The 15,555-nt window shown below is 42.8% G+C and overlaps 1 protein-coding gene across 1 annotated transcript in view; it reads left to right on the forward strand.

Moving 5' to 3' along the window:
• The window catches only part of NIPAL2 (NIPA like domain containing 2), a 49,553-nt gene that overhangs the window by 2,561 nt on the left and 31,437 nt on the right, over positions 1 to 15,555 (forward strand). Inside the window, 1 exon segment of the mRNA XM_074528879.1 lies at positions 15,095 to 15,163. Coding sequence (XP_074384980.1) covers positions 15,095 to 15,163 — 69 coding nt within the window.

A 15,555-nucleotide genomic window follows, 5' to 3' on the forward strand; every position in this document is an offset into this window, starting at 1 on the left:
GAGATATTATCTACAGTACTGATCTTGGTTTGACTTTGTATTATCAGAGTAGGCGAAAACATCTGTATGAGAACAGTCACTGAGAGCTCAGATGAAGTAGAATCATAGAATAGTTTGGGTTGGAAGGACCTTGCTGAAGGGTTGGAAGGTCCTTGGAAGGGCCAGGCTGGCTGGCTCCAACCCCCTGCCATGGGCAGGAACAGCTTCCACTCGACCATGTTACTCAGAGCCCCATAACAACTCTTCTGTAACTCAGCATTTCACGTCTGTTGTGTGTAGACACTGTGTGTAGTTATTCAAGTGCAGAAGCTGAGCCAGAGATAGAAATTTATTTCACTTCTGCTTCTTTTTCCTTCTTTGCCTATCACTTCATAGACTCTGAGTTATTACTGGCTGCCCAGACAGCCACCTTCCTACAACCCACAGCCTTATATTGTGGGTTGTAGGAATAAATAATTGCTACTCTGTATTTAGGGGTTGACAATGCTGACAGTTCCTTCAGATGGACCTGTGGCCTCTTGTCCCCTCAGAGTCCATCAGAGCCTGCCAGGTGGTGAGGGTGTGCCTGATGCCTTGTGGGGTCTCATCAGCCAGCGGTGGTAGCTGCTATCAGCTGTGAGGAGAAATCCCACAGATTAAGCAGCTTATTATAGAGGTTTTTCTACTCTGCCTTCTATCATATAGATGAAATCTAGATTTTTTTGTGGAATGCCACAATTGAGGTTTTTATCTCATTCTGTTCAAGAGAAACATCTTCAGTGCTTCAACTCAGGGCTTGATGTCCAGTGCCACTGAGCCTCAGCAAGGTGAGAGCATCATTTGGTCCCATTTTTTCCAATGCCTGCTGGTACTTTTGATGCCATGGGGACTGCTTCACCTGAGCTGTGAGGGAACCAAGGCAGGAAGGCAGGGAGCTGTTCCATGGAGAGAAAGATTTTTCTCTCCATTTGCCTTGGCTCAGGAAGCACCCCAGAAACAGCGAGGGTCTCTTCAGCTGGCACCATCACCAGAGAAGAATGTTGTCATGGTACATCCCTACAATCAATCACCAGGACATTTTAAATACTTAAGAAACAGCATTTCCAACCATGGCTTTCAATTAGGAAAAGCTCTAAGCAACTCAAGGTGTCCATAGGAGATGTGAGTGGGAGTCAGAGGGCAGCATGGCCACAGCACAGGTGGGTTTCAATCAGGACATCTTTCCTCTGCAGGAAGGAAGAGAAAGTCTGTTGAAGTTGAAGGCAAACCCTCCTGGGGTTTTTAATTTTATTTTTTCTGTCTCTGTAGGATACCTCAGTCTCCAGTCTGCTCCCTGATGCACTGCAGATGTTAGCTTTTCCAGGTTAATCAGTAAACCAGTCCCTGAACATGGGGAAAGTGGAGAAAAATGTCCTCACCCAGCTTTCTGCTGGTGTACTCATCTGTGAAGACTGCAGTGAAGTTTTTCCTGTTCAACACCATCCCTTAAGCTCTTTATTCTAGAACTCCTCACTGAAAGCAAACAAGAGTATCAAAACACTGACCCTATGTCATCCTGTTGTCCTTTACCTGTGAGATTTCAGAGTTCATGCAGTTTCAGTTTCCTTTATCTTACTGGGAAATGTGTTTGGGAGAAAATGCAAATCATTTCCTAGGTATTGCAGAAATGTATATTAGTTTCAGCCCTAAAAAATCAATACTTAGGAAGAGGACTTTCTTCAGTCTTTCAAATGTAACCCTTTTTAATCTCTTATAGGAGAATTCAAAACTTAAATGTTATAATGAAGCACATGATCATAGAATTGGTAAGTTTGGAAGGAATCACAAAATGGCTAAGGTTGGAGATCATCTGGTTCAATCTCCACGCTCAAGCAGGGCCCCCTAGAGCACGTTACTCAGAATTGTGTCCAAAAGGCTTTTGAGTCATTGCAGAGAAGGAGACTCTACAGCCTCTCTGTTTCAGTGCTCTGCCAGCCTCTCAGTAAAATAGTTCTTCCTATGTTCAGATGGAATGTCCTATATTTCAGTTTCTGCCCACTGCAGCTAGAAGCAAGAAGCATTGCATGATTTTCCAGTGTTGTTCTGCTGTCAAGAATCCAGCAACTTTCCATGGTTTTATGCCCATTTAACTAGTTTCTGCTAGAAAACAATTTGTGGCTTTGGCTCATAAATGCAGGACTCTCAACTGGGCTAACTTGCACACAAGCTCTCAGGCTCTGCCAGAGCTGTGGGTCTGATCTGCTGAGGGTTGTGCTCTGATTAGCTTTAGTGTGACTAAGAATCTGACACAAGAGGGCAAAATTGAACACTGGTTAGAAAATATTGTCCATATCTTTTTTTAACCTCATACATTCTGCTGTGCTGAACATCAACTGTCCCTGCAGATGTAAAGATCTCATCTCTGATGTGAAATGAGCACACAGCTTATAGACTGCAGCCTCCAGCTTAAAGGGAGATCAGCTGCTGCTTGGGAATTTGCTCATGACTCAAAGGTAAGGGAAATAAGTACAGGAAAGCATTACCCCTTACCTGTCCTTTTGCACAACACTATAAGCATGCTCGTATCATACCAGCTCTCAAATTCCATAGGGAAATAGAGAGGTTTTTTCCATCAACCACTGCAAGCAGAGTGGGAGACAACCATGAATTCCTACGAATATAGAGAAGGCTGGACATGGGGCAGCAGGTCTGGAATAGTGGGAGAGTAGCCCAAAGACTGGAGGCAGCATGCATTTATATCAGCCTGCTTGAGGAGTGACCTGCTTATCTGGTTTCCACCAGGCACTTCTCAGGGTCCCAGAGCAGAATTCCCTAGTGTGTGCTATTGGCAGGCCTCTAGTATCCTGCTTGGATTCCCCTACAGAGCCTGGAAGGAGCCATGGGCCCATGGCAATTTTCTGCTAAGCCCAGCATGGTGTTGGGCAGCAGAGAGCAGCAAACCAGCCCAGCTCCACATCTTGAGCTTGGGACACACACTCAAAGCAAATGCTGATGGTGGGAGAGCTTACAGTCCATCTATGCTGGACATTTTCTTCTCTTCAGCATTGCTGGCAGAGCTGCTTGCAGGAGTGTTTCCTTGCCTGACAGACAACGAAGCTGGTGAGCAAAACCCTTTTATTTAGGCTGATGGCTCACAATTAATTTTGAAGAAGTCTTGGTAGCTCTACCTGGACACCTCATGCAGGACCTTGGAAATGAATGCTCTTGCAGAGCTAGGGCCATGCTAAGCACCAGCTACAGCTTGTCTGTCTGTTGTCTGACTCTCACTGGGCTATTTTTCAGAAATCTCAGACTGTTTTCCATGCTTCCCTTCCCAGCAGATGCAATGGTAAAATGAGTTTTAATTTTTTTCTGAGGACATTAAAGAGCATTTGCATTTGATTTTTTTCCTTTTTTTTAACTGATGACTGAGGTGACTGCAAGTTAAACAGGAGCTTTGTAATTACACTAATCTGTTTTAAGAGGCGTGATAATGTTAATTAGGAAATTTCTAGGCACTAAGGAACATTACAATACTTGTCATTTGTCAGAAAGTGGGGTGCAAAAGACAGATGCAAAGAAACTTGAGTCACTAATTACACATATCCTACCTAGTGCACAATTTAGTTTTGCTTCAGACTGCTTCAAAATGGAATGTTGAAGAAAAATGGGGTGCATAGTGCAGGCTGTGTCTGATATCCAGCTTAGCCACTGACTAGAGGGCTTAAAATATGGAGCTAGCAGAGCAGGGCAAGTCCTTCTCTTCCCTTAGTCAGCATTGAGTGGGAAAGACCAGGCATGGCCTGAATCTGAATCTTTACCCTCCTTTGGATGTGCCTGGCTCAGCGCAGTGCTTTGCCCTTCCTGTCCCCATCTTCTAGACTTGTCTGCAAGTAATGACTTTAAATTAAGTTGGCTGTGGCCACTGTGTTGATTTTCGAGTCTCACAGCATGTCTGTGAGTTGCAAAGTGATGGAGGGTGAGAGTCTGGCTGCTCATGCAACACCTGTCTGTTCCTGAGATTTCATGAGGTTGCTGTTTGGATCTAGGACACTGCTGTCACACAAAGGAGTAATGTTGCTCCCACCTTGAATCTGTGCTTCTGGTGCTCCATTTGCCTTAGCATTCATTTGGTTCCTTGATGAGGCAATTTGTCTGGGTAAATTGACAGGAAAATACTCATGGATATAATTTTTAAAATAAAAGTTGTCTTTCATGTAAAATCTCACCTGTAACACCAGCCTCTTAAGATTTTGTGATCCAAAGACTGTGTTGCTCTTCAGAGCTTAAGTACGATCCTTTTACTAGGGTCTTGAAGCCTGCTTTGGGCATTGATAAAAAATATGTCTTATCCTTGCTTGTCTCCAATAGTCTGCCATATCTGATTAAGTCCTCTTTGAAGGAATCAAAAAACCCAAATCACTCAAGCAGAAATCTGACCAAACTCAAAAGGCTTTAGAAAGATGAACAAACAACAACTGTGCACTTCAGTGATAAGGGAGGTGGGGACCTTTGACTAACCTGGCAACTGAAGACTGTGATTATTTCATTTGGAGTTTTGGTGACATGTATAAACTGTTATGCTCATGTTTATAATGTCACCATGGATTGTCCCAGAAAAATGGCATTCACTAATGTGAGCAGTGGGGAGATATGCTTCCCATGCTTTGACTAATATGAACTTTGAAACAAGCAGCCAGCAGCTTCAAAGAGCAGCCAGTTGGTGTGTGAATCAACACCAGGCGAGGAGCAGAGCTTTTAAGGAAGGGATGTTTGCAGTGTGCTCAAAAGTAAATAGTCACCATCAAACTGAACAGGTGTGTGCTGCTTGGACTGAAGTTATACTGGTATAATTCCACTCTCCTTGATGACGTTCATGGCTGATTTACATCATCTAAGCTAGAAGCTTTGGCCTTGTTTGGTAATACGAACTGTTTTGCCCATAATGGGGAAATGAAGAGAGGTTATGGAACTATGATAGTGAGAAGTCACAGAATTGTTAAACTCTTGGATGAGGCGCACAGCCACTCTCTGGCTATATTTCCTTTGTGTTCTGCTGTGGTTTGCAGAAACAACCTGAAGTGTAGAGGTCTATGGTGAGGTGCAAGGTTTGGGGGAAGTCCCTCCGCACACGAAAACAATGACTCAGAGCAAAGCAAATGCTGGCTCCTTGGACAGGACGTCGTGGTGGTGAGGTGAGGTAGTAACATAGAAGTGCATTTCCCTCTGTGGACAACTCTACCTCTGGCTGCCATTTAATTCTCCAGAACCAAATCAGCCTCATGGGAGCTGAAACCTCCACCAGAGTCCTAGCTAGCATGTTCAGTGATTTGACTGTCATCCTAATGGAAACAAAGTAATTTTGCCAGCTAATACAGATTGTACTTGAAGCCCTTTTATTCAACAGCCAAGGGTATCTCCACTGTAAATATGTTCCTGTGAAAAACAACCAAAATATAGACTTTGTGTGCATAACAGACTTGTACCCACACAGTTAACTCTCAGTTAAAACCTAGTTTAATTTTTTTGGGCTCTAGCTTGGGAGTAAATACTTTGCTTCATTTGCTTGGCTTTATGACTCTAATCTACTATTTCTTAATGTTTCTTTTCCATTTTTGTTGGGGGTATTGTCGTGGGTTTGGGTTTTTTTCTGCTTTGTAATTGTCTCAAGGTTCTTTTATTTATTGACTTCTTATCACATAATTTTCTTTCCTTTATTTCTCTTTCAGTAACAGTCTTTTGCTCTCAGCAGTGACTGAAGCACCACGAACATTTTCATTGTGTCTGTGTTATCGTGCAGCAATGACTCAGTCGTCGTGTCAAGATGACCAAGAGCAAAGCTTGTCGTGTCTGCAGAAGCTTCTGTCAAACAAATAATAGCAGCTTTCACATGATCAAGTCTCTAGCTCCATCTCTTGACTACTGTACTTGTTTTCGCCAGAGTTAATGTTCTTCATAGTAATTTGTGTGGTCTGTGTTTTGGAGTTATGATGAAAAAGTACTGCTAGCAATCAGGGTGTTTAGTTACTCTTGAGCAGGGCTGGCCCAGCATTGAGGTGGGTTTTGTTCCTCATACTGCCCCAGCAATGTGTAGGCTGGGAAGCGGGAAGCAAGAAGGGGAAGGGGACACAAGAAGCAGGAAAGGGGACATGGCTGGGACAGTGGACCTCAAGTGACCAAAGGAGTATTCCACACCATATGGAGTTGTGCTCAGCATATAAAGCAGGGGGAAGAAGGGCAAAAGGGGACACTTGGCATCGGTGCTCCTAGGTAAATTACCTATGTTGGAGCCCTGCTTCTGTAGAAATGGCTGAACACTTATACACCAACGGGAAGCAGTGAATGTATTCCTGACATTGCTTTGCTTCTCATGCAGCATTTGCTTTATTTATTTAACTGTCTCTATCTCAACCCACAAGTTTTTGCACTTTTACCCTTCCAATTTTCTCCCCCATCTTGCTGGAAGAGTGGCTCCAGCTGTGTGAGGCTGAGCTGCTGGCGGCTGTGATAACCACACATCTGAGGCTGCCAGGACAAACTGAAGAGCAGTGCATGGTTTAAAAAGCATGCATGTGAGAGATAATAGCATCTGCCTCATGAAAAGGATACTCAGTTCTCCTTCATCTCTTCTATTCCTGAAAAGGAATTTATCTTCCTCACCCCATTTCCATAGTAATCTCTGTCAAGAAGAAGCTCTATAACCATTAAATCCTATACTAATGCTAAAATTGCAGAAAAAAGAGACAGCAAGTTCTATATTGGAGAATCCACATAAGATACAGTTGCTGGAAGACCAACAATGCTCAAAACTAGGGGAAAAACCATCACCACCTTGTTATCTCCGTGAGTACAACAGAGCATATAAAAAGGTGTTAAAGGTATGTAGAAGAGATCATTCAGCTACACTGGTCTTAGTTTCCTCTTGCAGAAGGCAGATATGATCTAGATGCTTTGGATTTTTGTGAACTAAACACCTACTCTTTATGTCAGCATTCACTATGAATTACAAAATGCTAATAATACTTTTTATATTTTAAACCTGTAAGCTACCAGTAAACTGGTTTGCAGTAAAATGTCAAAATGTGCAACTGCACTGTGCCACAGGGAGACAGCAGAGCAAACATGAGCCTGCTACCTCTATCTCAGACCCTTGCAAGAAACTTGCATGTGAGGCCATTTCTTTAGAGTTTATTTTTTTTATTCCAAGATTTGCATCTTACAGTTTTTATCATAAGTATCTGCAAATTAAAAGCATCCAGCTGTGTGTTTATGTGTAGGCACTCATCTATATACGTGTGAATATTTCAGGCAGTGCAGGACCTCTTGTTTTAGGTCACCACTGATAATCTAGCAGTTGTTTATATTTAAATGAATAATGCTGCTAAGCAGAAGGCTCTGCCTTCTGGAGTCCACTCATTTTTTTTGCTTTAGGAACTATCTGTAAATGATGAACACTCTGGAAATCAAACTAGGAGAGCCAAGTGTGAGAGGTGCAGGAAGGAAAGCAAGAGAATTATTGCAGAGCAACCCTCCTCTGCAGGAACAGCAGGCTGGAAGGGCAGCTCCTTCCCCTGACATAAAATCAAATAATTCTTTTAACAGATGGAATCCAACTTCATTCTAATTGCAGTCAGGTCTTTTCTTTTTTCCCTGCCCTGTTGTTATCCCTGTTAGAATATTTCTGAAGTGCCACTGGCTTGGGAACATTGTGATTTCCTGCCCGTGTTTGCCCCTGTCTGACATGGGTGACTTTGTGTTTCAACAACTGAGCGTGTGCACTCAGGTTGTGACATGGAGAAGCATTTCCTGTGAAGATCAAAGGAAGGGTTAGTTGCAGCTAACTAGATTATTTGAGTTAGGATGGGAGACAAGCCTGCCTTTGTTTGAAAGTGATGCTGGAGAGGTGCATGCTGGAAGAGGCATGCCATTCCTCTCGACTGGTAAAGGGAGATTCTTATATAAAAATTCTTTTGAGGATTTGCTAAATAATGTATTAAGCTGGTTACATTTCTCTCAGGGTTTTCTGTTTCTGATTGAGGTGGAGTCAGAAATAGTTAATTTCTTCTTTAGCAAGACTTGTTCTACAATAACAGGAGGGAATGAGCTCTCTGTGCCTGGCTTGGAGGCACATTTGTGTGCCCATGCAGAGGTTGTGTGTGCATGCAGAGTGAGCCATCTCTCTGAGAGTACTCGTTGTGCCTTGCCCTGCCTGCTGTGACACTGAACAGCTCTGTTTACTCAGTTGTTCAGATAGCTCCCTTTTGAGCTGCCATAAGCCTTGTGTCACCTCCTTGGCTCTCAGTTTAGGGGTCCATGGAGCCACATTAAGCATGTGATAGGAACAGCACAGCCTCTCAATGTCAGCCAGACTGTAGCTTCTGGGGATTCATATTCCTAGGCTTGGACCTTACCTTGTACACCAGGAATTAGCATGGGTCAGACAGGGATATCCAGAAAGCCTGCTCCTATGCAGCAATAGAAGCATATCCCCAAGCCAACTGGCCATTTTGGGGGAGAAGCTGGTCAGGCAGTGCTAGTTTGCCTCCATGTTTCTCCTGTGGGACCTGGAAACTGGCAAAAGTTTATAATCCTACTCTTGCTTTTCCTGGTATTTAATTTCTGTAGTTGCCATGGAGACGGTATGTGATGGTCCTTGAGAAAATTTTTTATTAAGATGTTTTCAGCTATGATTGATGTTTTTATACAGTCATGGGAGAGGTTTTTATTTTCAATCTAGCAGATATTATTAAAAACATGAAATGGTCTTTGATTATGCAGCAAAATATCCCAGGAACTAAAATGTCCCGAAGTATCACAGGCTGCTCGTGGAAACAATGTAAAAATCTATTCTGACCCTTCTCCATTTCCCATTTATTTCTAGTTTTAAGATTTCATTCCTGAGAATAAGAAATTGAAATGTAGAAGTGACAGGTTTAGTTTTAACTCTTCAAATAGGAAAAAAAATTGCTACTCATAGTGGTCTCTTAAAAGTACCTGAAAGTAGGTTGTAGTGAGGTGGGTGATTCTTGTCTCCCTAGTAACAAGTGATAGAACAAGAGGAAATGGCCTCAGGTTCTGTCAGGGAAGGTTTGAATAGTGCAGTAGGAAAAATTTCTTTCCAGAAAAGGTTCTGAAACACTGGAACAGTCTGCCCAAGAAGGAGGTTGGGTCACCATCCATGAAGGTGCTTAAAAGACATGTAGATGTGGTGCTTAGGGTTTAAGTGATGGACTTGGCAGTACTGGGTTAATGGCTGGATTGAATAATCTTAAAGGTCTTTTTCAACTTAACTCCATGATTCTAGGCTTGTTAACAATACAGTGGGTGGATATGTTTGTACATAACCTTAGTAAGCACATAAAAAGTTACTTTAGTTACTTTATTTCACAGTTCATATTCTCCAGCTTGGTTTGCTAGCTGCAATGTATTTGAATTAAAATAATCAGAGTGATGAATATAATTAAGATCTCAGGAAAGAGATTAAAACCCAGAGATAAATAAAAAAGTCCCATTTTTGTAGCTGCTGTATCCTCTGAAGTTCCCCCACCTTTTCATAACTTAACAGACTCTCATTCCAGCGTTTGCAATTTGTTACTTTCCTGGAAAAAGATAAATTTTAAATTTGTGAGGTAATGTAGTTACCAAGTCTCCTCTCTCTATTCCTAACAATGATGATGCCAAATGTTTTAACTCTCTCCTTCTCATATGTTGAACAATGCCCCTTTTCTTTTATGTCACAATGAAAAAATCAAATGCACTTTCATTTCAGGTTCCCACACTGGTAATTGCTCTTTTACTCTTATTTCATCTGTCCTTCAGTACTTCATGTGGACCTTAACTGATATCTGAGTATATGAATTGCACTATGAAAACCATTGGAACAAGGACCTTGTTTTATTTATACATCTGTGAAGTACTGAGTACAGCCAGAGCTCTGTGAATAATAATAGCTAAATGATAAGCCTCTCCCAATTCCACATGGTAGCTCTTTGAAAAATATGGTTTTTGTTAAGGACTCTGAATTCCTCTTGCTTCAGAGTTAACTCATAATTGGAAGTTTAGAACATGTTCTACCCCTTTCTCTTTTTTTTTTTTTTAATAAGATCCATTGAGGTCTGACAAAATCCCAGTTATTGGAAATGGTGCATAGCTTTTGAAACGGTATACACCATTAAATTTGTTGGGAACACCTTTAGATCACAAATACGTGGAGAAATCAACAAAAAAAAAGGAGCCACACTTTAACTAGCCTTGATGAGTGAGCAGGCAACAGACATTTAAAGTGTTTGGGGTTTTTTCTGCTCATCAGTTCAATTTATAGGCAGAGCAAGTTTCCATAAATAATGGCATATACCTTGTAGTCAATGCAAATTATGTTCCTTTTTCTAAGTTTTCATTTCACAGACCTGGCAACTGCAGTTTAATGTGCTTTAGGAAAACACACATGTAATATGGATAAATTGCATTTCACCATATAACTGAGTCTCCAATGAAGATTTTAGTCTGCAAGTGATAAACTTAGTAGAATTATTGCCAAATATACAGATTTCAGCCTGGCTTTCATTTGCCATAAAACGCTTATTTTACTTTGACAGTAAACAGAGACTTTGCATGTAAAATGTCAATTTAAAATACTGTCAAAATGATGTGAAAAGGTTTTCTGGTAAACAAGCATCAGGTCCTGCTGAGTGCTGGGAGCAGGACCATACCCAGCCAGTGCCACACTGCTGCTCATTTATTTTGAATAGCAAAATAGTGCTGCCCTCCACGTGACAAGTGGATTTCTCCTGGCTGATGGTTCAAACCTCCCTCTCCCACACCCCAGCTTGTGCAGGAGCCTCATGTGGCTGGGATGGGAATGCCAGGCCAGGGGTGATGGTGCCTTGCTTGAGGCAAATTTGCCATTTCTTGGACTCATTTACCCCAGCAGGGTAAATGAGTACAGGGCAGTGTCACAGGGCAGTGTCACCCCTGACAAACTGCACAGCGTCACCAGTTTGAAACCCTTGCTGTGAATTGTGAGTTCTGACTCCCCTTCAGTGTTAAACATTGGCAGGTGGCTGATAAAGAATGTAATGGTAATGGGGTAAGTTTTGGATGGATTATTTCAGGAACTCAAGCACGCAGTGAGGGAGCAGCAGGCCAGAGGAAAGCATTCCTCAAGCCTGTTTGCCACCAAGGAAAATGCTGGCAGATCCACAATCTCAGTCCATGGTCTGTGTGCTCAGGGGCTATCGAGGAAGGACTTCAAAGTGGGTAGGTGGCTTTCATGGCTTGTTCCAAAACATATTTAAGTGAAGTAAAATAAATTTCTGTATTGTTTCTTATTTTCTGGAAAACTTAAGGTTGTTTCTCTGACAAGCCTCATGCATTTGGAAGCACTGGAAGAATATGTCAACAGTTTGAAATCTGGGGTCTGACAAAGTGGCCTGTATGCTCAGACAGATGTTTCAGTGATGAAGAAACTTGCATTTTATGCCAACAGTTTTGAATATTTAAAGCTCTTTCCTGTAGAAGTCCTTAGTTGACTGAAGCAGTACCATGGCTCTGAAGTTGTGTCTGCAACTGAATTCCCCAACTGAGGTTTGTCTTGAGACTTATGTGTGGGAAGCTCTGCAGTGCTGTGGATGATATCACAACTGGATATCACAACTGGAAACTCAGAGAATATCATGTTTATTACTTATTAAACTGGCTGTTCCACCAGTCCTTTAGCCTCTGAAGGATATTAAATGGCAGACACTGCACAAATAATGGAGCCTTTCACATGATAAGATGGGAACAGAAGGGCTCTGGTGGCTTTCAGTGCCGTACAGCAATTTTGTGATCTGTCTTCAGTTGCAGGTTGTCTCTCATGAATGGTTTTCCTAGCCTGAGATATGCTTTTTCTCCTCTGAGTGCTGCTGTATGTGGTAACCCTGGCTCATTAGAAATTGCCTGAGATGTTTGCAATGTAATTTTCCTCTTTACTGCATTTCCCCCCATTTTTTAATTTAATATAAGCATGTGTGGGTATGAACCCACATGAGACAGCTTTGCCATGCTGTAGCTGCAGGGTGTTGCTGTGCTTTCATCTCATCTCCCTGAATGGACCCATGTGATGTTCGACCTCCTTAGGGCATCGTGCTCTGCTCTTACTCTTCAGGGGTGTGTGCAGCCCTGCCTTTGGCAGCACGGGGCTGTCCCCAGCTGAGCAGAGCTCCTGAGCCCCTGTGAGCCTGGGGCAGGCCCTGCACTATTGATGCCAACAGCAACGCTCACGTGAAACGTGTGGTCATTGTCATGGTCATTGCCATAAGGTGACCTGAGCCATGGGGGTGAGCTTTGAGTCCAGCCTGCTGCCTCCACATGTGCACTGCTTTTCCTTGGGTGCAGACTGGGAGGTTGCTTAAGTTAGGCACAGAGGAGTGTCACAGCATAAGGATTTTAAGCTAAAAGATGGCAGATTTAGACTAGATACAAGGAAGAAGCTTTTCACAATGAGGTGGTGAGGCACTGGAACAGTTTGCACAGAGAAATTGTGGATGCTCCATTCCTGGAAATGTTCAAGGCTGGATGGGGCTTTGACCAGCATGGTAGAAGGTGTCCTTGCCCATGGCAGAGAGGTTGGAATTAAATTATATTTAAGCTCCCTTCCAACTCGAACCATTCTGTGTTTCTCCAAGAAGAGAATTGACCTTTGTAAGATTGTTTCTGCTCAGACACAGGCTGGTCATCATGATAGAAATCATATCTGTTCCCCAGTGATATCTGAGCCAAGCTCATAGGTACCTGGTGAAGCAACCACCGTGGTGCAAAAGCAGTTGCTGTTCTGGGGAGGACACCCATGATGCAGGGCATTGGAAAACCCACTGCTGGAGATTTGATTCACAGCCTCTAGAGGCACACACTCAGGTCACCATCAGTGCCCACACATGGATCTGATTTAGCACAGTATTTTAGATGACCAATGGAACACATGACCTCATCCTCTGCTCACCAGCTGCATTCAAGAGCTGGATGGAGACCCTCTTGTGGTCTGGCTCACATCAATGGTGTTTTCTCTGTGGTGTGCTGGTTGCCTACTGAGTCCTGTGCAAGGTTTGTGACCCCCAGCTGAAAACTGGGAGGAAGGAGCTGCAAGGGGTTGCATCCAGAGATGCAGCTGTAACGATATGATCAGCCTCTGGAACAAGAGCCACAGAGAGACTGAGTTCTCAGCTGGGAGTAGTGGGGATTTGTTACAATTACTAATGTAAGTGCAGTGAAATGATGGGGTAAATGAGGGGGCAGATTCTGTTTTCTATTCCCTTCTGTCTTCTTTTTCTTAAACACTTCATGACAAGGCTGACAAGGCCACTTCTCCACCTCCTCACAAGGAAGCATGTTGTCATTTAAAAAGTACAAGTCTTCAGGAGCAAGAAAACAGTTTTGATTTAGTTGCTGTTTTTTGAAGCTGCTGTGTGGGCAGGATGAAGTGGTCAAACTTTGGGCAAGATCAGTGCTCACGATTTGATGCTACAGCATTAAGGCATAAGGAAGGAAACCCCATCCCCTGTGCTTCTGCAGAGGATGGTGTCCATGTGCAGCATTTCCCCAGAGTGGAAGGAGGCTGTGTGTCCCTCTAACAGTGGGTGCTGATCTCTGCAGGGACCTCTGTGCTGAGGTGTCACATCACACACTGGCTCCAGGGAGGTGTGTTCCCAGAACACAGTGTGTATGAGAGCCCAGAACATGCTGCTGGATCCCAGGGAGGGGATGGAAGAAGGGAAGGACCTCCAGTGGCCATGCACCAGAGGCTATGGGCCAAAATCTTGAGTAATGCTTCTCACTGGATGCTTCTTGTATGCAAGCTGTGGCACTGATGCTGTAATAGTTAGCAGAGGGAGCCCTCTCACTCGCTGCTTTCTTGTCCCTGAATCCCTTTGGACCCATCAGTCATGTCCTGGTGATGCCTGGCAGGCAGCCAGGCCCTGCTCTCTGAGCAGTTGAGTTGTCTGCTTCTCCTGCCAGCTCCGGGCCACTGCAGAAACAGAGGGGCTGGAAACAGTTGGGTTCTGCTGCTTGGCTTAAATATTATATTTGGTTTGTAATAAGGCTGTTGTTTCTTCACACTTTTGGGGATGCCTTTGCTTAGTCTGGGAACTATCTAGCCACAACAACAATCCCCCCTCCAAGTGCTTTTGGAACATGTAGCTCTTTATAAATGTTGAGGGGCAGCAGTCTCTGTGGTGGTAGGCATTGCCTGTTCAGAGCTGCCCAGGAACCTTTTGGGTAAGCATGAAACATGAGGCTGTAAGCACAGAGTGGGATGCTGCTTTACAGCCTGGAAACTGTTGTTATGCTGAGTTATATTACCATGACCTTGTTTATAAAAACTGATGGTTATGTTTGTCTTCTCTACAAGCTAATGGGGCTCCTCACAGCACTACAGAAGTGACCTTGAATGGGTTTATAATACACTTAGGATGGCTTGCAATGTGTTAGAACTTTTTGACAGTGGACTGGGAGCTCTGTCAAGTACATGTTGTTTGACCTTGCTGAAATGGCATCTTTAAATGACTTCTTTCCAAAATAATGAATCCTGCTTGAGCGTTTTTAATTTCTTGGCTTCATAGAAAGCTTGCAAATCTTAGTGAAATTTAGACAGTCTGATTAGGAATTTTTATAATGAAATAACACAATACATTAAAGACACTTTCAGGACACCTATGTTCCTGGCTGTCCTGTCAAATAGTGGATATGTTAACATGTAAGATAATTGTGTTCCAATAGGAACCCAATTATCCAATGGTTTGATTGCTGATGGTTTTCCTTCTGGATAATGTAGAAAACTAGGTCCTTTTTGGGGGGAAAAAAACCCTGTTTGTGGTTTTCAACTGCCTAGTTTTGTCTTTCATGAGATTTAAGAAGGTGTTCTACTGAAGGACAGCAAAACCAGCATGCCTTTTCCTTCCCACTTGTTTATTACTTAAGCCGTAGTCAACCATGCAGAGGTATTCCTTGCCACTTTACTCACTGCAGCATGAACTCAGTGACTGAGAAGTACAACAATTTGGTTTTGATTAGGTCATAATGTGCTATCAGAAAACCACCATTATACTGCTCTTCTTAAACTAATAAGTATTTTTGTATTTCTTTGCCTTGTGATTTGCAGACTCAGCTGTTTGGAGTTTTACTTGCTGCTGCTTCAAATTTTCTCATCAGTGTCTCCTTGAATATACAGGTATGATATGGTTTCTCTTTATTCAGAGTTGTTTATGCTTAGCAAGTACTTACATTGCAGTTTGGTTTTGATGAAGTTCAAAATGCAACTTTTGTTGCATTTTTTAAAACTTCTCTCTTTCATGAACTGTAATCTAGCAGTGCCCTGCTATAATTGCTGGGAGTTGGGAGTTGTTGGGAGCTCTCAGCCTGTTCTGTGCTGTGATTGTGTCATGCAGGAATAAAAGAAATATTCATAATTTCTCCTTCTTTCAATATGCCAGAAAGAAACACCAGCTGTGAGTCACTTGTGGTCCCATTGAACCTGGGATTAAGGAAGGGTACTGTAAGAGACAGTATTAAAAGCTTTGCTGAAGTCCAAAAAGATTACATTAACTGGCTTTCCTAGATCAG

This window comes from Zonotrichia albicollis, chromosome 1 (genome assembly GCF_047830755.1).
Source record: "Zonotrichia albicollis isolate bZonAlb1 chromosome 1, bZonAlb1.hap1, whole genome shotgun sequence".
NCBI lineage: Eukaryota > Metazoa > Chordata > Aves > Passeriformes > Passerellidae > Zonotrichia > Zonotrichia albicollis.